Here is a 22,866-nt window from a genome sequence, read left to right as displayed (position 1 = left end):
GAGTTGTGTGGAAAGGAAAGATTGCTCAATTTTGGCTATTTTCTCCGAGAAGAAGTGGGAAATTTCTTCACATGTGGCTGAGGAGGCAATGAGATTTGGAGGCGCGGGGAAGTTTGGTTTCGAATTATTTTGAAGTGTTCCCTAGGTCTGTTTTTGGCACAATCAAGTTGAGTGCGGAAGAAGGATGTCTTTTCCTTGAAGATGTGTTTTTTGTACGTGGATCTTGCATGTCTGAAGAGTGCAAGGTGGGAGGGAGAGGGATGGTGTCTCCAGCTTCTTTACGACAGTCTGAGTGACCGTCTTTCGCTATTAAGCGCGGTGTTAAACCATGAGTTGGAGGGGATGTTTCTTTGGATTTTGAGTTTAGGCTGGGCTAATTGGTCAAGAATACCGGTGACAGTATTGTTAAAGTGTTCAGTGAGCTCATTAGCATTTTGTGAGGGGGAATGAGAAGAAGTTGAGCTCTGAGTTTAGACTCAAGAACACCTGGGGGGATATATTTTAGATTTCTGGTCAATTTCTTAGGTCTGTTAATTTTGGAGATGGGGAGATTTGCAGTGGTAGCAATGGTGAACAGTATAAGGTGATGGTCGGACCAGTCAATGGGGATGATATGTGTCACGGAGGCCAGTTCTTTGTTGGAAAGACTGGCGTCAAGAATGGCTCATTTGGTGTGTGTCGGGGACAGGCATAGTTGTTTGAGTTCATTGATCTTAAGTAGTTTAGTGAGGAGGGAGATAGTAGGATCATCGGAGTCATTCCAATGGAGGTGAAGATCCCCAAGAATAGAGATTTTTTTAGTTGGATAAAGAGGATTGTGTTAGGAGCTCAGATAAGTCTTTGATGAAGGGCTGGGGGGTCCCGGAGGGCGATAGATGTTGTGTAAACAAATTGGGTGGGTAATTTTGAGTTGTCAGTTCAGCTTTCAGGTATTCGCAGGAGTAGTAGCCAGAATTATTGACAAGGGATAGCTGAAGTTCATTTTTAAAGATAATGGCTAGACCACCCCCAACTCTGTCAGGGCTATCTTTTCTAAGAATAGAGTATCCCAGGGGGGAGAGTAGGTCAAGTATGCTCGTTGAGTTGTCATTGAGTCAGGTTTCTGTGAGGAATGCAATGTCAATGGATTCACTCAGGATAGTTTCTGAAATGTATGTTGCGTGTTGGACTGCGGAGTGACAGTTGACAAGCATACATGTAAGTGGTGTGGAGTTGCATAAGGTTGGTGGGCAAGAGTGGATCGACGTGAGTTGGGGCGGTGGTCTGGGGAAAGCGGGGGAGGAGGGGATTCTATTAGTCCCTAGGGTAACAGGGATGTTGAAGTAGGGGAGTGGAGGATTGGTGGTTGGTAAACTATGAAGGTAAGAGTTACATAGGTCGGAGAGGTCAGACGGGGAGGAGATGGTTCGAGGTGTGGCGAGGTCTATGTATACGGCAGCGGAGAGGATTCGATCTCCAATGATTGTGTTTGGTGTTAGGGATTTTTTTGGGGGGGGTGGGCAGGGATTTTATGGTGAGGGAAGGTTCTGGAGCTGAGGAAGATAACATCTTTCCTGAATTGAGAAAGTTCAGTAATCAAATTAGATAGTTCAAGTTCAATGTTGTGTAGGCTCTGGGCAATTAAGGGAGGTACTGAGGGGGTGTGGATGGGGTTAGTTGTGGATGGGTGGACTGATGTGTGTGGGGGAGATAGGGTAGTGGGTGTGGAGTGAGTGGTGATGGGGCTGTTAGGTGTGAGGTGTTCAGTAATCAAATTAGATGGGTCGAGTTCAATGTTGTGTAGGCTCGTGGCAATTGGGGTGAAGGGGGTACTGAAGGGTCGTGGGCGGGGTTAGGGAATGGTCTGGGTTAGTTGCAGAGGGTGGACTGAAGTGTGAGGGGGTAGATAGGGTAGTGGGAGTAGAGTGAGGGGTGACAGGGCTGTTAGGTGAGAGGGGTTCAGTAATCAAATTAGATGGGTCGAGTTCAATGTTGTGTAGGCTCGGGGCAATTAGGGTAAAGGGAGGTACTGAAGGGACGTGGAGAAGTGTGGCTCAATGCTTAGAGCAGCAGACCTTGATGCAGAACGCTGGCCAGGGACCAGGGTTCGATTCCCGCCTCGGCGGGTTTCAGGCTTAAATTCCTCTGACCGGATATTCTCGCCTCAGTGACGATTCTAAGCATAGGTCCCACGCTGCAACTCTGGGCAATAGCTTGCTTAGTCTCCACAAAGGCCCCCTGATACACAAGGGATGCCTGGTTTCACCATGGGATGCCCAGGAGTGGACACCCCACAAGGAAAAGCCAGGAGGGGTTCCCTTGTGGTAGGAGTACAAGCGCCGGGATGCCTCCGGGTCACTGTTCGCGCTATACAAATACGCCACATTTACATTTACATTTACATGGAAGGGGGAAGAGAATTATCTGGGGGTAGGGAATGGTCTGGGTTAGTTGCGGAGGGTGGACTGATGTGTGAGGGAGGATCTAGGGTAGTGGGTGTGGAGTGGGGGTGTCGGGGCTGTTAGGTGTGAGGGGTTAGGCTAGGGTAGGCAGGATAGGGGGGATGGGAAGGAGAAGAGGGTGTTCAGGATGGGGAAGAGGAGGGAGTAAGGAGTTGTGTTAGGGGATTGAGGGGAAAGGACGGTGGAGAACGTGAGTATTTGGGTAGAGGGAGAGAGGTTGTGGGGTTTACATTTACATGGAAGGGGGAAGGGAATTATCTGGGGGTAGGGAATGGTCTGGGTTAGTTGCGGAGGGTGGACTGATGTGTGAGGGAGGATCTAGGGTAGTGGGTGTGGAGTGGGGGTGTCGGGGCTGTTAGGTGTGAGGGGTTAGGCTAGGGTAGGCAGGATAGGGGGGATGGGAAGGAGAAGAGGGTGTTCACGATGGGGAAGAGGAGGGAGTAAGGAGTTGTGTTAGGGGATTGAGGGGAAAGGACGGTGGAGAACGTGAGTATTTGGGTAGAGGGAGAGAGGTTGTGGGGTCAGGAAGAGGGGGGTCATGGTAGGGGAATGATATGTAGATGGGAGTGATTGGGGGCAACCGTTTTTAGCGGAGGGGTCCGAGGAGTGTGAGTTCCGGAAGTTTGGGGTAGAGAGGGGAATTAGAGGTGAATGATAAATAGGTAACTGTGGTTGGGGGATGTCAATTGCTGTAGAGAGGTCCAGGGAGAGAGATGGTGAAGTCAATTGTTGGAGGATGGTGTTAGCTGGATGGTTGAGACTGGGGGTGGAGCAAGGGGGGAGGGAGAAGTTGGAAGGGCACTATTTATTTGGGGAGATGGAGTGTTAGGTACAGAGTGGTCAAGGAGGAGAGACATAATGCTGAAGTGGTGTTCGAAGATGGAAAGGTGGGATACCGTGGCTTGTAGAAGGATGTTACCTGTTTTGAAGATGGAGATATCAATATCACCATGAAAGGCTGGGGAGGGAGCAGTGGATATTTTGAATCCATATGGTATTTTAGTTGATTTAGAGATTGGGAGGTGTTGTAGGAAGATGTTTTTCCATTTCGAAGGACGTTTGGAGTAAAAGATTAAGTTGGTTAAAATGGGGACGGTGAGGCTGAGGTAGTTATCAACAATATGTGTTTTAGGGTTACGGATACGGAGTTTATGTTTGAAGTTTTCCATGCATTGTTTGGAGAGATTGGAGGGGTAGAGAATGGTCCATGAGTTGTGGCCAAGTTTGGATAGAGTAGAGTCCTGGGGGTGATGGTAAATGCGGTGAGGGGGCATGTTGGGTAGACGTGTGAGGAAGAGAGAGTGGAGAGAGGGAAGTTAAGGAAATGGGGGTAGAGCAGGAGAGAAGAATTGGGATCTAAGGGTGGCACTGGGAGAGTGAGGGGTAGAAATATGGTGGCTAGACAAGGACTAGGGTAGACAAGTGAGGAATTATAATCAGCAAAATGGAGCAGATCAAATAGATAAACACATTATATCGACAGCATGGATCAAATCAAACAGATAAAAAATCGGCACAAATGGAGCAGATCCGTATACCACCAGCAAAGCTTGCAATCAAATAGATAAACAATTGGCAGATAAGAGCAGATCAGTAGAAGACAACAACAATGCTTGCGAGGGAGTGAAATGTCTAAATTAGAGAGGGAATACCGGAAGAGAGAGTAATACAAGAGCATAAATATAGAATGAGTTAAAGGGACATATGGATAAATCAATGAGCCAAGAAAATAATACACTGTAAAAAAGTTAGAGTAAGAAGATAAAGTCAACAATCAATGGAAACAATTAGAAAGGGAATACCTGAAGAGAGAGTAAATACCAGAGCATAAATATAGAAGAGTTAGAGAGACTTATGGATAAATTAATCAACAACGCAAAATAATAAGCAGTAAAAAATTAGAGTATTTATTTATTTATTTATTTATACAATTTATATAGCGCACAAATACCCTTAGGTGTCTCTGCGCTGTAAAAGGATAGAGTCAACAATCAATAGAAACAACAACAATACTTGCGGGGGCGAGGAAGGTCAGAATTGGAAAGGGAATGCAGGAAGAATGAGTAATACAAAGATAAAGATTAATACAGAAAGGTTGAGAGAAACGTATGTATAAAAGACCATGATCGTAAGTTTAGCAATAGTGCATTGGGTCACACAAGATTCCCAAAATAGATACATAAGCAATGTTGAAGGACAACATAGTGTGGGGTCAGAGGCATCTCCATTTTGTAGAGTTTGAAGAGATGTAGTGACTGTCTTGTGGCAGGAGGTAGATTAGGGAGATATATTGAACCTGTTTCCTAGGCTGATATATTGAACTTGTTGCACATTGTTGGGATCTTACATTGCAGTCCTATTTCTATGATCAGCAGTTTTCCTATGTCCTCTTTCTATTACTGTTATTATTGTAGGGGGTGTGGCCTTTGTCAGTTCACTGGTATATGTCCTTTTTCTATTACTGTTATTAATGGAGGGGGTGTGTCCTTGGTCAGATCACAGAGATCATTTTGTTTCTTAAGGGTAATGTGGGGAGGAAAGATATCCGGGGCAGCAAATCAGGTCCTTCACCAAGTTCTATCCTTTCTCTGGATTAAATATCCAGGAGGGAGTGCTTGGACGATGTTCGGCTCTGAGCTGGCTGTGAGCCAGGTCTCTGTAAGAAACAAAACCTCTGGGCCAGAGTCTTTTAACAGCATTGACATCTCAGTTGTGAGTTTGGGCAGGGATCTTCAATTGAGTAAAAGTAATTTATAGAATGTTCCTGCTGCGGATGAGGGGGAAGCAAGTGGGGAGATTCTAAAACCACAGCGTGAGCATCTGTCCTGATGCTCTTCCAGTGATATAGTATGAGCGATCCTGTTCAGAGAGGGCAGCAATGCTAGCAGCCAATTGTTTTTCAAAAGGTAACACAGCAGAACAGTAGAGCTCTCCTGTTTAGAGAGGGCAGTAACCCCTCTAGTAAACGCTGCGCAGTCGCGCCATCTGGCATTTTTATGTCATCAGCTGTGCGTCGGGTCCAGCTGCTAGAACGCTGACCCGGCGTCTAGAATCCATGAGCCCTTGCCTGAGCTATTGCACAGCTCCCCCATGTCCCCACTGCCGGAGCATTGAACACAGCTCCCCCTGAGTAAAAACAATTATTAAAAAAGTATTTAAAATGGAATTAAACTGTAGCAGCTTTTGTTTTAAAAAAGGTGGTGCAGCAGAAAAGTAGAGTGATCCTGTTCAGAGAGGGCAGTAACCCCTCTAGTAAACGCTGCGCAGTCGCGCCATCTGGCATTTTTATGTCATCAGCTGTGCGTCGGGTCCAGCTGCTAGAACGCTGACCCGGCGTCTAGAATCCATGAGCCCTTGCCTGAGCTATTGCACAGCTCCCCCATGTCCCCACTGCCGGAGCATTGAACACAGCTCCCCCTGAGTAAAAACAATTATTAAAAAAGTATTTAAAATGGAATTAAACTGTAGCAGCTTTTGTTTTAAAAAAGGTGGTGCAGCAGAAAAGTAGAGTGATCCTGTTCAGAGAGGGCAGTAACCCCTCTAGTAAGCGCTGCGCGGTTGCGCCATCTGGCGTTTTTATGTCATCAGCTGTGCGTCGGGTCCAGCTGCTAGAACGCTGACCCGGCGTCTAGAATCCATGAGCCCTTGCCTGAGCTATTGCACAGCTCCCCCATGTCCCCACTGCCGGAGCATTGAACACAGCTCCCCCTGAGTAAAAACAATTATTAAAAAAGTATTTAAAATGGAATTAAACTGTAGCAGCTTTTGTTTTAAAAAAGGTGGTGCAGCAGAAAAGTAGAGTGATCCTGTTCAGAGAGGGCAGTAACCCCTCTAGTAAGCGCTGCGCGGTTGCGCCATCTGGCGTTTTTATGTCATCAGCTGTGCGTCGGGTCCAGCCGCTAGAAGGCTGATCCGGCGTCTAGAATGCAGGAGCCCTTGCCTGAGCTATTGCACAGCTCCCTCGTGTCCCCACCACCGGAGCATTGAATACAGCTCCCCTGTGAGTAAAAACAATTATTAAAACAGTATTTAAAATGGAATTAAACTGTAGCACCCGGAACATATTCCCAATATGATCCGGGTGGGATAATCATCACCTTAGCATCCTTAATAGAATTAAAAGTTTCCTTCATTGCAGCTAGGAAATTTGTTATTCTATTTCAGGACTGGAGGTGAGGAAAATGCATGTGAAAAGAATACATACCACCAAGGATGCTGCCTCATAAATATGTTTAAAGTAAAACCTTTAAAGGTGGATTCTGAGGACCAATCTTCTGCATTCATAATGTCCTCCAATCTACCGCCTACTTGAACGCCTTTGGAGGCCATTGCTCCTCTAGTCGAGTGAGCTCCAAAACAATGAATGTCTATTCCGGCCTCTGCCATAATCCAACGTATCTACCTGGCAATGGAGGTGAAAGAGACAACTTTGAATGGTTTCCTGAGAATGATCAGTAATTTTTCCTCCCCTGGAGGTCTCACCTCCGCCATCATCTCGTTGTAGGCCTTTATACATCTTACCACACAGATTTTATGAGCAGCCTCAAAAGAAGGGTAAGTTACCAACCTTGTATTAGTCTTAGTCCTCCTAGAAATGGAGAGTGTTACCCCCTCTGGGGTAAAGACATATAATGTCAAGGGCTCTAATATCAGACAGTATTTTGCATGAAATGAAACAGAGTAACATGCCCAGTTTCACTGAAATCTCCTTCCTAGACAGATACTGGTTGTCCTTCCAAAAGACGCAGCACCAGGTTCACATCCTACAAGCCGGAATATCTAGGCTCTGGCGAATTAGACAGTCTGATACCCTTTAGTACTTTACACACCCATGAATGCTCTCCAACCGCGGTGTTGTAAATGGGCATGGGCCCTGCTGAAATCGCTGAGTGGAAAGAATTTACAATGAAATAGGCTGGGCCCAAGTCCACCAGTTCAGCACGAAACTTCAAGATATCCGTAATTTGCACCCTCACAGGATCTAGGTGTCTCTCCACACACCAATGAACCCATCTTCTCCAAGCCAATCTGTACCTCTTGATGATCCCCGGGGCCCATGCCTGATGTATGAGTCTTTCAGCCTCATCCGAAAGTCTGCCGCCTTGCCAGCGTCGCCTGAAATCTTCCACGCGATGAGCTGCAAGTGGCCTTGTAATACCATAGGATGTAGAAGGCCATTGGGGTCCTGAAGGATCCTGGTAAATGATTGAACTTGCACTGGGTTCATCCATGAAAGTTCCAGAAGGCAGGAGACGGGGATCATCAGAATCAAAGATGTCCTCTGAAGTCGAACTTGAGCTGCCACTCTGGGAATCAGAAGAAACGACGAGAATGCATAAGCCTGCCACGTCGTCCAATCAAGCATGGAAGCGTCCACCACCAAGGCTCCCGGATCTGGCCTCCAGGGAGCTGTGAATTTAGTCTGGAAGCAAACAGATCAGGGACTCCACCAGTCGATCAATGCCCGAAAGATCCAACTGCAAATTGATGTATCTGTGAAATGCCTGGAATTCCAGTCTGCTAATGAATTCAGTGATCCTAGATGGTACTCCCCCATCTCCTCAATCTGACGTTGGAGAATATAGTGCCAGAAGTCTTTAGCAATCTCCGTTCGCACTCTCTATCTAGTACCTCCCAGTCGATTGATGTACTGGACCGCTGTCGTGTTGTCCATCCTCAATAGCACATAGCAGGAGAATCTGTCCTTTGTCAATGAATGGATCGCAAAGGATCCCGCCACGAATTCCAGGTAGTTTATGTGCATGCTCAGTTTATCCTCCACCCATCGTCCCGCTGATGGCTGCCATCTGACCCTCTCACCAGGTCCGGGAGGGATCTGAAGAACGCACTCCCATTCCAAGTCACCATGTGGTCCATCCACCACTGCAGTTCCATCATGGCCTCATCCGTAAGAGAAATCAGTTCTGAGTATGTGAGACCCTTCTGAAGATGCACTGCCTTCAACCTCTGTAATGCTGGGTAGCAGAGCTGGCCCGGGAAGATGGTTTGGACTGAAGAAGTCAATAAGCCAACAATCCTGGCCAGTTGTCTGAGGGAGAGTCTGTCCCTTCACAAGACCATGTTCAACTCCTTCTTGATCTTCAATATCTTCTCCTCCAGAAGGCTGATAGTGGCTGAAGTGGAATCTTTGAAAAATCCCAGAAATAGCATGCCTTGTGGGTTAGCTCAGATTTTTGGGCATTGATCACGAACCCCAACTCCTGCCGGAATGCAATGGTCATGTTCAGGTGAGTCACTAGATGGGTGCGTGATTAGTCCATCAGAGGGATATTGTCTAGATAGATGATCAGTCCCATGCCCTTCATTCTGAGAATCTTCACCACTGGTTTGAGGAGCTTCATGAAGCACCACATTGGTGAGGATAGGTCATATGGGAGAGACTGAAACGTTAACACCTGATCCCTCCAAGAAAACTGCAGGGACCGTCAGATAGGCCTCCTTGAAATCCTAACACACCATCCAATCGTTCTGTAGCAGTAGGTCTCTTAGGAGATGGATGCCCGCCATTTTTAAGTGGTGATACACCAACCATTCGTTGAAGCCCCTTAGATTTATGACAGGACAAAAACCTTTGTCTTTCTTTTCTACCAGAAAGAGGATTCTGAGGAAACCCCAAGGGTGCAGGACCGACCTCCGAATGGCTCCCTTGGAGAGTAGCTCCTGCAAGTCCTAGTGGATCAGCGACATATCTGTCTCCGAAAAAAACAAAGGGCGTGGTCTGGATGACTGGACTGGAGTTCCATAGCACTCTATGTAGAAGCCCTTTACTGTTTCTAGGACCCACGGCTCTATCGTGATTGCCTTCCACCTGCGTGAAAACAATTGCAGTCTTCCCCCTAGTTCATCAGCGAAAGAAAAAATGCTGCTTACCGTTAAAGCCTCTGTGAGTGTTAGCCCCACCTTTGGCACTGTTGACTCTGCCCTTTCTTATTCCTCGATTGGGCTAGAAGGTGCCTTGTCTCCCATCATTTCAACTGTTGTTGCGCCAGGGTTGGCCTCTGCTGAGGCCTGACTGCAAAGAGCGGCCGGAGAAGCGACCCCTGCCTCTTCCGACAAAAAACCTTCCATGCAAAAATCTTTTTGATGGAGGTCTGCGCTTTACCAATCACTGAAAAGTTGGCCACAAATTTACCCAGCTCCTTCATGAAAGGCTTGCCAAACAAATTGCCCTTTGCTGTGGCCTCTGCCTCAGATGAGGAGAGTTCCCCCAGTTTTGGGTTGATTTTTAGAAGGAGGAGGCATCTTCTTTCTGCCGACAGGGCCCAATTGGCATTGCCTAAAAGTCATAAGGCCTGGTTATCATCCCTGACTACTGTCAGTGGCCACTGTAACTTGATGTATGTCTGTTGGGACACACCTGTGAGCAAGTTAAGGTTAGGTGCTGCACAGGTGGTGTCCACAGGTGAAGGGGAGGGTGCCCCAGGGGTTAGCTTGGTGGACCCTGAGAGTATGAACAGAGGATTTGAAATAGGTTCAGACTGGCGTACAACCGGAATATGCCCCTGCTGTTGCGGGCCAGGTCCATGTTCTATCGCCCTAAGCAGGGAAGCCCATCACGGAAGTGATTGGTCTACCCTGCATTTTGGCTGGAAGGGGGTTGTGTTGGACTTGGCCCTCTGTGCAGGGTCATCCCTGAACTTTTTGCCTTCCTCCAATATTCTCTCTGACCTGTTTTTTGTTGGTTTAGGACTCTGGGCACTTTACCACTGCTGACCAGTTCCAAAGTGCATATGCTCTCCCTACTGTAAAATGTATATGTGATTGGTTTCCATGATTGACTTATATGGTTTACTTTCAGTCCCCTGTAAAGTGCACCAGGAGTGCCAGGGCTTGTAAATACAAATGCTGCTGGTGGGCTTGCAGCACTGGTTGTGCCACCCGCAGAAGTGGCCTAGTAAAATGTGTCTAAGGTCTGCCATTGCAGAACCTGTGTGCAGTCTGGTACTGTCATGCTGACTGGGCAAGTACACCTACTTGCCAGTCCCTAAACCTTCCCTTAACGTCATATTAGTCATCCCTATGGTAGGCCCAAGGGCAGGGTGCATTGTAAGCATAAGGTAGGTGTAGCAAGGACGGTCCGCTGCCCCAACGGAGTCCGGCACCCACACCCCCCTCAGGGGATTTACGTCAACACCCGCCCCTCTTCTCTTTCCAGCACACAGAGCAGTCTGGCTCAGAACAGCTATACCCGCCGGAGGAAGAAGATGAAGCAGGTCCCTTTAACTGGGCGGATACAGAGACATGGGCGGAGCCAGGATCGACGTCAAAGGCCGACAGCGACACGGACCAGGTGCGCTTGTTCACCGGAGGAGAAGGCGTCAGGAGAGCGGAGGAGATTGCGGAGAGTGAGGAGTTGGCGAGACGTACGGATTACCATCGACCGAGACGAGGAGACGGAGGGAAGACCCGTTGGCGGCGCAGGATCCAGGAGGCCATCGGCATCACGAGCCGCCCAGCCGCACGCCTGGAGGTCTGTGGTTCACCAAGGTACGGGGGGGGGTTGGAGGGCTGGGTGGGGCGGAAGGGAGGGTCGGTGACCTGATCGGGTCTCTCACTCCCCGCTTTTTCCCTGTTATTACCTTCCTGCACTTATTCACTCCCCCCTCACTCCGTCGGGGTATTTGTAGACTTAGCACTGGTGCATCCTCACTCCTTTTCCCGTATTCCTACCACATAAGTACCCAACGCTGATACGGATCCTGTTTCTCCTTTTCCCTACATGCCCGACGGACGTTCCACGCCATCGCGGAGCCTTCCACGTCGGGAAGCCGGAGAAGTCCCGGACATCAACGGAGAGGAGCTGAGGGCGGAATCCGAAGACCTCGGATCAGAATCCGTTCCCCAAGACGAACTGTAGCTACAAGAAAGACTTGTACAGACTACCTGTATTCCCGAATAAAACCAGCAATAACAAAAACCCGTATATTGCCTTTTTCTGCCACGCCCGCTACAGTGGTGGAGAATGCGGGCAAGCCTACCGTCTGTATAGCAAAGATGGAAGAAATAGTAAATCAACTGATCAAGGGACAGGAGCGACTGGAGTGGCTCATGGAACAACAAATCCAGTCCGCCCAGGCTGACAGAGAGATCATGAAGGAAGCAATGACCTCCAGAGCTGGGGACCCCTCGCCCAGATGTTGGCCCGAAACCTTAACCCGAGGAAGCGGTGAGGAGAGAGGGGTTCCCCATGGGATGGCAGGGGTCTCCCTCCAGAAGTGCCAACCAGGGGAGGACCCTGATTCCTTTATCTTGAATTTCGAGAGGGCCGCAAGGGCGTGCGGATGGCCCCTAACCAAATGGCCTTTCTTTCTGGCCCCACTGCAGGTTGGAGAGGCCCAAGCAGCCTATCAAGTGGCCAACCCCACCGGAGATTCCCCTTATGCTGAGGTCAAAAGAATCATTCTGGACCATTTGGGCCTCGATGCGGAGACCTACAGACTGAAGTTCCGGAAGGAAAGAGGGGCTCCCGGGGAGAACCCAAAGACATTGTTCGTCAGGTTGAAGATGGCTGCGGACAAGTGGCTCACCCCTAGTGTGAGCACCAAGGAAGAGTTCATGGATCGCATCTATCTCGAGCAATACCTCGAGGCCTTGCCCTATACCACTCAACGATGGGTAAGACAACACCATAACCTGACTACCAAACAAGCCATTGAAATGGCAGCCACGTTCTCAAGGGCACAACCCAAAGCCCCCCCTTGGGATATAGATAAGACTTCCCGCCCGAGCCAGAGGATAGAGAAAAAGCCTTCCCGGAACATAAAACCTCCCCGGCCCGACCCTGGAGACCAGAACCCTCCCCAGCAGACTGAGGACAGGGACAAAGTACTGACCCAAACAGCTTATAGTGCCAATGCCTTTCAGAGAACAGGTGCTTTTCTTTTCGCACGCACACCTGGTGGCTGGCCACACAGGAGCCGAAAAGACGACCCAAAACATACTACGTCATTTCTACTGGCCCGGGATTTACAAAGACACGATGACCTACTGCCATGAGTGCGAGATTTGTCAAAAGAAAAACATGGCGAAACCTCCTGCGGTACCCCTACAACCCCTTCCCATAATAGTGACTCCCTTCGAGAGAGTAGGGATGGACCTCATCGGGCCCTTGCCTAAAACACGAAAGGGCTATCAACATGTACTGGTCGTAGCAGACTATGCGACTCGATTCCCCGAGGCTTTTCCCCTGACTACCACAACCTCCAAACAGATAGCAGACAGAATGCTAGAGCTGTTCTCACGCGTTGGGTTCCCCAAGGAAATCCTGTCGGATCAAGGGACCCCATTCGTCTCAAGGATGATGAAGGAGGTGTGCCAATCCCTAAACATACAACAAATAAGAACGTTGGTGTACCACCCTCAAATGGACGGTCTTGTCGAACGGTACAACAGGATGTTAAAAACCACCCTAAGAAAGATGTTGGAAGTGAGCGGCGCCGAGTGAGATCAGTTACTACCCATGACTCTATATGTAATCCGAAGCCAGACCCAAAGCAGTCTTGTATTTTCCTCCTTTGAACTATTATACGGGAGACAGCCTCGCTCCCTCTTGGAGATGACTCGGGAAGCCTGGGAGCAGGAACTGCCGGATGAAACAATGAGAACACTGGAGTACGTCCAAAGCCTAAAAGCAAAGCTGGGCAAGGTTAGAGACCTCGCCTTTACAAACCTGGAAAAGAGCCAGACCCGACAAAAGAATGTATATGTTAAGGGTAAGAAGTGGAGGAAGCTGGAGATAAATGACTGGGCCTTGGTCCTGCTCCCCTCGTCCACTCGAAAATTCAAAGCAGAATGGGTGGGGCCCTACCAGGTCATATCCACCGTAGGAAATACCAGCTATAAACTGAGGGTGAGTCCCCGTAAGATTCAGATATATCATATCAATATGCTTAAAAAGTGGATCGGGGCAGCGCCAAAAGGGGTACACTTGGCATCAAGAATACCTGAAACGACTCATCAGTCTACCGCCCCACAACTGGTCATTAATGACGACTTGAGGGAAGAGGAAACCCTCAGCCTACACAAAATCCTCCAGAAGCATGCCTCCCTGTTTTCAGACCTGCCAGGAAAAACCGCATTGGCAGAACACCATATTGAAACACCGCCCGGGAAGATCATCAAAATAAGGCCCTATCGGATCCCGGAGTCCCGGAGACAGGACATCAGAAAAGAAGTCCAGGATATGTTGAGATTGAGCGTAATCAGACCCTCCAAAAGCAGCTGGTCCAGTCCCATCATCATGATCCCCAAACCCGACGGCACAAGGAGGTTTTGAATAGATTTCCGAGCACTGAACGAGATTTCAGCGTTCGATGCATACCCCATACCACGCATTGATGAACTCTTAGAGAAGCTAGGGGAGGCCAAATACATTTCTACCCTAGACCTGACCAAGGGTTACTGGCAGGTGCCCCTCCGAGAGGAAGACAGGAAAAAAATGCTTTTTCCACAGCGGACAGGCATTACAAATTTACAGTCCTCCCTTTTGGACTACATGGGGCTCCTGCCACCTTCTAGCGGTTGATGAACACGGTATTGGGAGACATGACTGGTTTCACCTCGGCATATCTGGATGATATTGTGATTTTTAGTCCTGACTGGAGCACCCATTTGAAACACCTGCACCAGGTATTCCTCTCCCTAGAAGAAGCAGGCCTGAAGGTGAACGCCAAGAAATCCCGCCTGGCTTATCAAAAGGTAAAATATCTTGGATACGTCCTACATGGGCTTATCGAACCTCAAATTAAAAAAGTTAGGGCTATAGCTGATACACCCTTCCCCAGTACTAAAAGGGAGATGAGGGCCTTCCTTGGTCTGATAGGGTATTACCGCAGGTTTATCCCCCGGTTCGCCCAGCTAGCGGCCCCCCTCACAGACACCTTGAAGCAGCAAGTCAAGGCATTGGTACTGACTACACCTAACATAGACATGCAGGAGGCTTTTCATACACTAAAACGTCTAATCATTTCCACCCCTGTTCTATCTTCTCCTGATTTCGACCGTCCCTTTTCCCTGCACACGGACGCCTCGGACTATGGGATCGGGGCGGTACTGTCACAAGTGTCAGAGGACGGGGCCGACCACCCCATTTTGTACATCAGCCGTAAGCTCTTCCTAGAGAACTCAGGTACCCCACCATAGAGAAGGAGTGCTTGGCAATAAAGTGGGCGGTGGAAAAGTTGGCCTACTACTTGGAGGGGCGCCCGTTCACCCTCTACACCGACCATGCCCCTTTGCTGTGGATGCCCCGATCTAAATCCAATAACGCCCGGGTCATGAGATGGTTTCTAGCCTTACAGCCCTATTCCGTCACCGTCCACCACCGGAAGGGATCGGAGAATACGGGGGCTGATTATCTGTCCAGACATCCACTTCCCGATCAGAAGTGTCCGGGGGGGGAGGTGTGTAGCAAGGACGGTCCGCTGCCCCAACGGAATCCGGCACCCACACCCCCTTCAGGGGATTTTCTTCAACACCTGCCCCTCTTCTCTTTTCAGCACACAGAGCGGTCGGGCTCAGAACAGCTATACCCGCCGGAGGAAGAAGATGAAGCAGGTCCCTTTAACTGGGCGGATACAGAGACATGGGCGGAGCCAGGATCGACGTCAAAGGCCGACAGCGTCACGGACCAGGTGTGCTTGTTCACCGGAGGAGAAGGCGTCAGGAGTGCGGAGGAGATTGCGGAGAGTGAGGAGTTGGCGAGAGTAGGAGCAGAGGAGACGTACGGATTACCATCGACGAGACGAGGAGACGGAGGGAAGTCCGCTGGCGGCGCGGGAGCCAGGAGGCCATCGGCATCACAAGCCGCCCAGCCGCACGCCTGGAGGTGTGTGGTTCACCAAGGTACGGGGCGGTTGGAGGGCTGGGTGGGGCGGAAGGGAGGGTCGGTGACCTGATCAGGTCTCTCACTCCCGCCTTTTCCCTGTTATTACCTTCCTGCACTTATTCACTCCCCCCTCACTCCGTCGGGGTATTTGTAGACTTAGCACTGGTGCATCCTCACTCCTTTCCTGTATTCCTACCACATAACTACCCAACGGCTGATACGCATCCGGTTTCTCCTTTTTCCTACACGCCCGACGAGCGTCCCACGCCGTCACAGAGCCTTCCACGTCGGGAAGCCGGAGAAGTCCCGGACATCAACGGAGAGGAGCTGAGGGCGGAATCCGAAGACCTCGGATCAGTGGAAGCCGTTCCCCAAGACGAACTGTAGCTACAAGAAAGACTTGTACGGACTACCTGTATTCCCGAATAAAACCAGCAATAACAAAAACCCGTATATTGCCTTTTTCTGCCAGGCCCGCTACAGTAGGACAAGCCCTGATGTGTGTGGCATGTCCTTATAGTGAATTACAGCCAATTTTGTTTTTCACTATTGTAAGGCTACCTGTTCTCATAGGCCAGAATAGGCTGCTGGAATAATTACACTCTATAATATCAGCAGGCTCAGGGAACATGGTAGAAAGTCAAGTTTAGTATGCCTGAACTCAGAATAATAAAATACTTATTTTAGTAAAGTTTATTTCAATATCCTGTGTTTGCAAATGCCACTTTTAGAAAGTTAGCATTTGCTTGCCTAACCATTTCAGCCCGCCTCTGCCCTTAAGTGTATCTGCTGTCTGGGTTCTGTGAGTGACAGGGCTAGGGATGACAGGTGGTGAATAGAGGGATTACACCAGGATGGGTGGAGGGAGTGCCCCTTGACTCTGAATAGGGCTGTGCTCTGCCACCACAATGCTTGCTCTGCCCCCTGGGGAGCGACTGATGACTCTGCCCAGGAAGAGGGAAGACTGCCCAGGAAGAGGGAAGACTGTCAACAGAGTGCTCCTGGCTGTACTTGTCATCACAATGCTGGCTCCACCTCCTGCGGAGCGTCTGATGTCCCTGCCCTGCACACTGAAAGGAGAAACCAGAGCCTGCAAAACAAAGTGCTCAGAGACAGACTGGATTAGGCAAAGGCCCCCCTGGCCTGCAAGAACAAAAGAAATGGCATATAAAAGTAGGAGCCCTGCTCCTAAGAAATCAGATCCTGTTTACGCCATGAAGAAACTCTGCCTGAAGAGAAGGACCTGGGAAAGCTGCATGGAATACTACTATCTCTAATCCTGAGAGATGGCCTGTGGTGGGTGCCTTGCTGCACGAAGGGGAGAGGAAGAAAAGACTGAGAGACTTATAAATTCAACTTGTGCATTTGAACAATCTCCAAGGGCTTGCTGGTGAACTTGCCCCCTGAACTGCACCCCAGGAACAGTGGGCGCTACCCCCACCCCCCCTGAAAAAAAAAGCTTCTGTGAGTGTTGCATCTTCCCCGCAGCTCTACCAAGGAGAAGCTGAGCGCGCCGTGAGGAAATCGCTGTGCCCTCTGAAAGGCCCTGGGCACCCCCGTCCCGTCGAGCAAAGCATCTGCTATCTGACAAGCCCCAGCTTACACCTCAAAGACCAGCCCCGCTGGCCCAAGCACCGTGACTGCCGCCTGCCTAACTGTGGTCTGCACCGCAAGAATGGACCTTGCCTTGTGCCAGTCTTCCCCGAGGTAAAACTGCCCTGAAATCCGCAGCCGCCACCGTTCGTGAACAGCAGCGGCGCGTGGAGAGAAGGAGTACGAGCTGTACTCGTGGAGGCCTTTGTTCGCCCCTCACACTGCTTTCCGGGGCCCGCCCCCTCTTTTCAGAACCAGAGCACACCGCAGGAAAGACTCGGCCCGCAACGCGACACAGCCCTCCAGAGCCACGAGCCGTGGGACGTCCCCTCTACGCCTGCTTGTGTCCGCCCCAAACCCCTACGATTAAAAGGTACTGTACGCTATAACCAGGTGTGAGTCTCACTGCCAACCAACGACTCGCCCCGCCTCGCTCTACACGAATCTGCACCAAGTACACCTGACCGTACCGCACGCTCCTGACTGCAGTGTCCGTGCGGTGCTTGTGCTCAGAACGCACCGAAGTACGAGTTGCACGAGTCTGGTACGACTCGTACACCCTGGTTGGTCCACTTGCAACGTACGCGTCTCACGCGGGAGCCGTGAGATTCAGTAGGGCCTTTGTCCGGTGATCGTATGGAGTGCACAGGAGCGCTCCAGAGGACCGAGACCTTGAATGTACAGTACATTACCCCTAAAGACAGTGCCTAAAGAACAGTGAAGGGGTTTTTAGAGGTACTCAACCCTTCCAAAAGACTGAACATTGGGATATTAAGAACTGTAGCATTTTAAGAGTAACTGGAATCATCCTGAAATCGTTAAGACTGTATTTACAAGCCTGCTTGGGAGTTTATATATAAAGGAATATATTTTTACAAAACTACAGTCTTGTGTCCGTCCCTGTGTGGTGGGTTGATGATTTATTGTGTGTGTTGCACTAAATGCTTAACCGTATGTGCTCAGGAGTTTAGCCTTGTCTGCTCGCGCCACCCCGCCTAGAGGGTGAGCAGGGGTTATTTCTGAGAGTAAGTCCTTTGCCCTGACTTAGAGGAGAGGGTCCCCGCTTGTCACAAGTGAATACTTGCGCCAACCAGAGACCCCCAATTCTAACAACCACAATTGACTTTTCTCATACCCAGAGTGCCCCAATCTGTCACTTCAGCATATGCACACACTGTTCGCCATAAGCCCCGCAAATCTGGCACCCTGATAAAAAACATGCGAGCAACGCACTATTTGCAGGTTGGATATGATTTTATAACTATATGTCAGGGATACTTGCTAGCAAACCAGAGTTAATTTAAGGAAACTGCAACAAATATTACTTCTACAATGTATTAATATATATTTCCAAAAGACGTCACACGCTTAGAAAATACTTCTTTGATGCTAGCAGCGTGCTGCAATAGTCCTTCCAAAGAGAGTTGCATTCTAGGAAAGCTGTGCCTGGCAAGCAGAGGGAACGCCGGCTTCCCAAGCTGTTTCCAAAGTCACAGGATTAATTAGAGCCTGTGACGGGTCGCTGCATTCACTTGTTTTTGTGATGTTTGCCAAATTACAGCCACATAACTATTTAAAAGGTCACGGAAGAACTACACCTGCAAGGGATGGAGCTGACTGACACACCAGCGTGTCCGTGCAGGTGGGATCTCGGTACCCATCAGCTGCACACCAGTCCCACACACGGAACTTGACCCCGCGAAAGAAAACAGTATCCTTTCCTGCGCACAGTAACAATGGAAAACGAGCAGTTATGCACCCAGAAAGGGGTCGCCAAGCAGGGTCTTGGAACAAAATCCTAAACCTCACTTACCTAGCGCCGAGAGCCAGAGCCAGGAAAAAAGACAACAAGTAAAACGCAGAGATGAAATCCATGGTGCAGCGCACCTACTGTCCAAGCTCCGTGGCTTCGGGCTTCTCCCCGTTCCCAGCGTCTCCCCTTGCAGGCAGACAGCTTCCTGTGCCGGGGTCTGTGGACGCGGATGAGCCGCGGAGAGAGCGGACAGCCTGGAGACGGGTGCTCGGAGAGCGGTCTGAGCTCCAACGGTGATGTCACGGGTGACGGAGCCGCCGATGCGCCTGCTGCAAGCCTCCTGCCTGGGCGCTGTGAATATTCAACACAGTAACTCTATTGATGTCCTGGGAGGTTTTTTATTACTACCAGTTTAAGTGGCAGCCAAGGCGGGAGGGGCTCTGGTGCACGACTACAGCCGCCGCCGAGGCTAGGCGCGCCGTCTGTTTTTTAGCGGTGTGCACTATATCACCGGTCCGTCTGAGAAAAAAATGCAGCAATGTCCAGAAAGCTGCTTTGCTTGGCAGGTGGCTGCTGGTGAATGGTGTCTCGAGATCAGGGAGCTCCGCTCAGCGTGCACAGTGGAGTTCACTCGCCATTTTCCAAGACAGAACTAATGTAACAAGAAGCCAACATTTTAGAAGTGAGCGGCCACGCTCCTAAAAAACACAAGAAAAAAAGCGCTCATGCGGCAGCAGGGAGGAGGGATTCAGTCACGGGATCAAAAATTGCGACCAGATGGGCCGCGTGCTCCCGCGAGTGAATCTCCTGACGTGTACGCGTTGCCATTGAAGGAAATAGAACGAGTGCACGTGCTTGGCTGAAAAGCCTAAGCGCTCGGAAAAGGTCATTTTCCTTTGCAGCGCATGCGCGCTGCGAAGGCTCGACCTAAAAAGGAGAGGCGGCAAGGAGAAAAGGGTCAAGGGTGTGGGCACCTCTGTCGGGTGGGTGGCTATACTAGAAGAGGGATAGTAGAGCACCTTTACATTCACTATAAGATGTGAGAATGGGGGTCAATTGGATACATTTTTCCGCAGGTGTCTTCTACGTGGGAAAGATAGCAATATATGTATACGTTTGATCTGTGTATAAGACGTGACATGAATTAATCTTAAGAATGGACTGTCCACTTGGAGGGGTGCGTTAAAACATAAGCTATAAAATGTGCAATAAAGATATGATTAAAAGAAAAAAGGAAAACATCAAGTCATTCTAAAAGCTGTTGCGAAGGTAACCCATGAATCTTAGAAGAGGGGCTGCGAACTGTGCTTGGTAGAACCAAGGACCTATTTGAGGAATTATCAGCATCAGCCTTTTGAGATAGGAAGTAAACTAGTTTTGCTCTTAGTATAGATGGTTTAAAATCACTGCAATGGGTGTGACAAGTGCTTCTTGCAAAGGGTATATGTTTAAGGTTTTTCACTCAGTGGGGGTTCCCTCATGTCGATGGGCGTCCATTTTACAACTCAAGTGTTCCTGACATTCAGAACAGTGATAAGGATTTGGCACAGGATGCATTCTTTCATGTTCATTGAAATGAATTTTCTGAATAAAGCTTTTCTGGCATTCAAAACACTAATAAACACTTTTCCTTTATAACTTTGACCATCCAACTGAATCTTTACATGCCTTCCTAACACTCATACATTATTTTAGCTAGCATGGGCTTTTATATGTGGATTGAGAATTATTTTATAACTAAAGCTTCTCTGGAATTCAGAGCACCGAAAAGGTTCTTCCCCCATTGTGTGTTCTCTCATGAACAGTAAGATGACTTTTCAGACTAAAGGTTTTCTCGCATACAGAGCACTGATGAGGTTTTTCCCCAGAGTTAGGTCTCTCATGTAAAGTTAGACTGAGTTTATAACTGAAGCTTTTCTGGCATTCAAGGTACTGATAAGGTTTTTCCCCAGTGTGAGTTCTCTGATGTATAATAAGACTGGTTTTATAACTGAACTTTTTTAGGCATTCAGAGCACTGATAAGGTTTTTGCCCAGTGTGGGTTTGTTCATGGTGAGTGAGACTTGTTCTATCTCTAAAGTTTTTGTGACATTCAGAGCACTTATATGGTTTCTCCCCAGTGTGAGTTCTCTCATGGAATTTAAGACCACTTTTCAGACAATATCTTTTCTGGCATTCAGAGCAGTGATATGGTTTTTCTCCGGTGTGTGTTCTCTCATGTTGAGTGAGAAGGTATTTACGACTAAAGTTTTTTGGGCATTCAGAGCACTGATGGCATTTCTGCCCAGAATGGGTTAACTCATGCCGGGTGAGAATGGTTTTCCGACTGAAGGTTTTCTGGCATTCAGAGCACTTATGAGGTTTTTGCCCAGTATGCGTTCTCTCATGTCGAGTGAGATCTGATTTACATTGGTAACTATTTAGGCATTCAGAGCACTGATACGGTTTCTGTCCAGTGTGAGTGTTCTCATGTTGACGGAGAAGAGTTTTACAATTGAAGCTTTTCAGACATTCAGAGCAATGAAAAGGTTTTTCTCCAGTATGTATTCTCTCATGTCGAATAAGGCAGAATTTAAAACTGAAACCTTTGTGGCATTCAGAGCACTTATGAGGTTTTTCCCCAGTGTGAGTTCTCACATGTTGAGTCAGCTGGTGTTTGTGAGTGAAGCGTTTCAGGCATTCAGAGCACTGATGAAGTTTTTCCCCAGTGTGAATTTTCTCATGCTGACGGAGTCTGGATTGACAACTAAAGCTCTTCTCACATTCAGAGCATGCATGAGACTTATTTTTGGTGCTAATATCTCCAAGTTCGGTTTTGTATTGTATAGATTCCATTATGAGATAAGATTTATTTCTGAAGTTAATATCTCCAAGTTGGGATTTTTCTAGCAGACACACAATAAGACAATACTAAATCTTATTCAGCATGTGTTTAGCATCACCCACTCAATGTGCTGCACTTGTTGAACTTAACACTTGAACATTTGTTTGGTCAAAGATCACTTCTCTGTGGAGTTCACAGTTTATAACCTCTGTAGGCAAACTAATTCACCCTACAACCTTAATATCAGCAGCCCCTGGTACTTATGGGGAAGCCTCTCATGGGATTATTGCTTCTTCATTACATCCATGTGGATTCTCTAACCCTTTTCTCATACTTATTTATTTATGAGTTAATGAAGCACTGATCAGGTCTTTGGTAGGTGTTCAGTATTTCAAAGCTAGGTACATATTCACATATTGTATTGCCATGAAATTCAGAATGCTATTGTGCATCAGTAGCAGCACATTGTTTCTGGTAACCCTTCTTACAGATGTCTTCTATATCTGTATATAAGACTACAATGAGGATGTTAAGGATTTTGCAGGTCTTGCCCGGTAACAAGTACCCGAGGTCATATCTAATGGGCAAGAATGATAGTGGACATGTGGACCTGAACTACAAGCAAAAGGTGGTCATTGGTCCTAGAGGTGCATTTTTTTCCCTCATTCTCCTTCCCTTTGTCCCAGATATACCCACATCGCTAGTTCGTAACTAACAGGTATCTTAGTTCTAAGCGGACTACCTGTCTTTTAAGCAGCTTCGTTTACACTGTATAAGTGACGAACAGATATTTGTTTTTGATATCAAGACAATTCACTGGATATGGTGCTCAAGTGTTCCATTTGCTGAGGTCTGTTAAAAATTCTTCAAGTCCCACTTGTTCTGTGTGTATTATCTTCTCTTGGACTGGATAGAACTTTAGACTGATGTTTGTCCCCGCTGGTTCAGACAGATGGTCTTCCTGCCCTGGGTTAGCATCTCTAGGGCATTCCTCATATACCATTAGAGCAGCAGGAAGTCTATAAAGAGAAACTGCTTTCGCATTCTTTATTTTACTCTAATCCAAGTTTCTCACCACATCTTTTCATTAGATACTTTCCTCTTGTTGGAGCTCTGAAGCAACTTTACTTCTTTAGCATCGGTCCTTTAATAGTTTTCAATTATTTGCTTAATACTGACTACCATTTTGTCTTCTACGCCCACTCTTCAATCACCTGTGGATTTAAAACCAGAGATTGTTAAAGAATGCAAACTGGAACAAAAGAATAACATTTATTAGCTAATACAGACATCCAGATTCTGAGTTCATTTTGAGAGAGGGATGAGAGGGCTCTAGGCATTTTTTCGAGATAGAAAGCTTGAGAACAATGGAACACTAGGTTGAGGTCTAAAGATGGAAATTCTGATG

The 22,866-nt window shown here is 48.3% G+C and overlaps 1 protein-coding gene across 2 annotated transcripts; it reads right to left on the bottom strand.

Moving 5' to 3' along the window:
* Window positions 1-20,389: 20,389 nt before the first annotated feature.
* On the bottom strand, window positions 20,390-21,484 carry LOC147737886 (uncharacterized). Of its 2 annotated transcripts, XM_086948159.1 has the most exons (2): window positions 20,547-21,469; window positions 20,390-20,462 (listed from the first exon to the last, which is right to left on the bottom strand). In XM_086948159.1, exons 1-2 carry the CDS (start codon window positions 21,467-21,469, stop codon window positions 20,390-20,392), a joined length of 996 nt encoding a protein of 331 aa, XP_086804285.1. The 2 variants fall into 2 exon arrangements, with proteins under 2 accessions (XP_086804285.1, XP_086804286.1); XM_086948160.1 differs by having other exon boundaries at window positions 20,390-21,484.
* Window positions 21,485-22,866: the final 1,382 nt, after the last annotated feature.

Source organism: Lissotriton vulgaris, chromosome 1_1 (genome assembly GCF_964263255.1).
Source record: "Lissotriton vulgaris chromosome 1_1, aLisVul1.2, whole genome shotgun sequence".
NCBI lineage: Eukaryota > Metazoa > Chordata > Amphibia > Caudata > Salamandridae > Lissotriton > Lissotriton vulgaris.
The sequence above is the reverse complement of the archived record's forward strand: the minus strand, read 5'-3'. Positions and strand labels throughout refer to the sequence as shown.

Excerpts from the sequence above, each read along its gene's own strand:
- LOC147737886 (XM_086948160.1), bottom strand. The coding sequence starts at position 21,469 with ATGGAATCTATACAATACAAAACCGAACTTGGAGATATTAGCACCAAA.